Genomic DNA, 2,281 nt, shown 5'->3' on the forward strand with positions numbered 1-2,281 from the left:
AGCAAGGCCTGATGAAAACATGACCTGGGCTAAATTTAGCTGTGTTTGTGTGCATAGAAAAGCAAGGACAAACTGCTTCCCAATCCCCCCACAGAGGGAAAACTCAGCCGGCCAGGAGCCCCTGTCACACACCTCCGTCCCACAGCGGTGACATAGCGCACTCACTCCACAGGGCTGCGCGCTGCTTCCTGGTGAGAGGCTCCTAGAACCCTTCCTTTATGTTGAGAGGGGTTCCTGCTGAAACCACCCTTTCCAAAGGCAACACGATTTAAATTCCCTTTATCCACAGGGATAATATTTCCATCTGTGTGATCGTGGCAGTTGGAGAAAGGTTTGTAAAGACAGATATATTTGATGAGGCATTTTTTTTTCCCCAAATGTTGGATGTTCCCAGCTTGGGGTCATTTTGCTTTTATTTGTGATTGAATGACGGTAAATTTCATAAGCCACCAAACTCCTCGGAGTTCCTCATGCAGCCTATATAAGACGAAGGATTCCCGAAAAGAGGGAAAACCTGAAAACCTACGCCCTCAGCACTGGGAAGCACAGAGCCGCCCCCAAGGACAGGGGCGCGCCAGAGTGAGAGCGTGGCTGTCCGCCTTCACCACACCCCTATTTTTCAGCACTGCTATCAGAAAAACTGCATTTATAGCATAAACCACCCAAAAGTGGTATGTTCTCTGAGAAAGAATAAGAGGCTGATATTTGAAGTTTGCTTCAGGGAAAACCCCAACTATTCAGTTAGAACCAACAAGGCTTGATTTTTCTGATTATGGGAAATTCTTTCTATTGCAGATCTCTCAAAGGCCTTAGTTTTAACAGAAATCGGTCCCAAACGTGACCCTGCCACCCTGAAATTGTTCCTGAGTAACATGGAGAGGTTACTCCACGCCAAAGCTCATGGGTATGGACTTTTAATTCCTGGAACACCCTGTGACCAAAGGGAAAAGGGCCAAACGCACAGTCTTGCTGAAGAGTCCCCAGGGATTTAGAGAGGAAAAGAGCCACATGTGCAGCAGGGATGGAGGAGCACGTGGCCTCCTGCTGCAGCTTCAGACAGCATCTCGTGACCCATGCACCCCCAACCCAGGCAGCATGGTGGCTGGGAGCAGGGTAACCAGGCACTGGGAAGACGGTGGGAGGACCTTGTTCCTTCCCTATCATTGCTTTGAGATTGCAGGTGGCTGATCCCCACCCAGCCAGCCAGCAGATCCCCTGTGTACTTAGAGTCCCTTGAAAATGGACTTGGCTTCAGACAGACCAAGAACCTAATAAGCATTTAGGGAAAAGAAATCAAAGTCCAAGTGAATCCTCATCTCCCATTCTCCCTCTTGATCTGTACTGTAACTAGTAGCCATCTGAGGCTATTAAATTTAGTTCGTTGTTGTTAGGTGCCATTGATGTTGGACATAGCTATGTTGTACGTAGCAACCCTATGTATAACAGAACGAAACTCTGCCCAGTCCTGTGCCATCCTCACAATTGTTGCTGTGTTTGAGCCCATTGTTGCAGCTATGTTGTCAATTTAGCTCATTGGGGGTCTCCCTCTTTTTTGTTTACCCTCTGCTTTACCAAGCATGATGTCCTTCAGGGACATGTCTCTCCAGATAACATGCCCAAAGTATGTGAGACAAAGTCTTGCCATCCTCACTTCATAAAAATAAAATTTAAAATACAGCTCTTTCATTGCACTAGCCACACGTCACCTGCTCAGTGACAGCTGGGCGGTCCCCCCTGGGTGCCGACGGTTGCTCAGCAGGCTCTCGCACTCTCCTCCAGGGTCCGTGTGATCGGAAGCTCCACCTTGGCCCTGTGCCACCTGGCCGCGGGTGCCGCCGATGCCTACTACCAGTTTGGCCTGCACTGCTGGGACCTGGCTGCCGCCACAGTCATCATTCGTGAAGCCGGCGGGATCGTGATGGACACTTCGGGTGAGTCCTCTCTCAGGTCCTCAGGGCACAGGGGAGCAGACACTAGATCAGCAAAGCCGCGAGTGCGGTGGCTAGGGCCCACTTAGCTGACTTTCTCCCACTCCTCAAAGCTACCAATGAGACGCCAAGCAAAGGCACCATAAGCACAGTGGGCCCAGCACTAAACTTTCTTGTCGTTTGTCCCTCTGGGGATAAAGGAGACCACGGGATCAGAATCTGCTGGCTGGAAAATAACACATTGCACTCGACACTGAGATAGCACTGGCAGTTTCCAGAGGGCTCTCACACATGCAGACCTCTTGAGAACGCCAGGAGATGGGCAGGTGTGCGAGCCCACACTGCACGGTCTG

At 50.5% G+C, this 2,281-nt stretch overlaps 1 protein-coding gene across 1 annotated transcript in view; it reads left to right on the top strand.

The window, feature by feature from the left end:
- Nucleotides 1-2,281, top strand: part of IMPA2 (inositol monophosphatase 2) — a 76,254-nt gene that overhangs the window by 71,536 nt on the left and 2,437 nt on the right. The window contains exons 6-7 of the mRNA XM_004385809.2: nucleotides 796-904; nucleotides 1,780-1,931. Of these exons, the coding sequence (XP_004385866.1) occupies nucleotides 796-904; nucleotides 1,780-1,931 (261 nt within the window). The remainder of the gene's footprint in view (nucleotides 1-795; nucleotides 905-1,779; nucleotides 1,932-2,281) is intronic.

The sequence above is a fragment of the Trichechus manatus genome, unplaced genomic scaffold (genome assembly GCF_000243295.1).
Source record: "Trichechus manatus latirostris isolate Lorelei unplaced genomic scaffold, TriManLat1.0 scaffold00146, whole genome shotgun sequence".
Taxonomy (NCBI): Eukaryota; Metazoa; Chordata; class Mammalia; order Sirenia; family Trichechidae; genus Trichechus; species Trichechus manatus.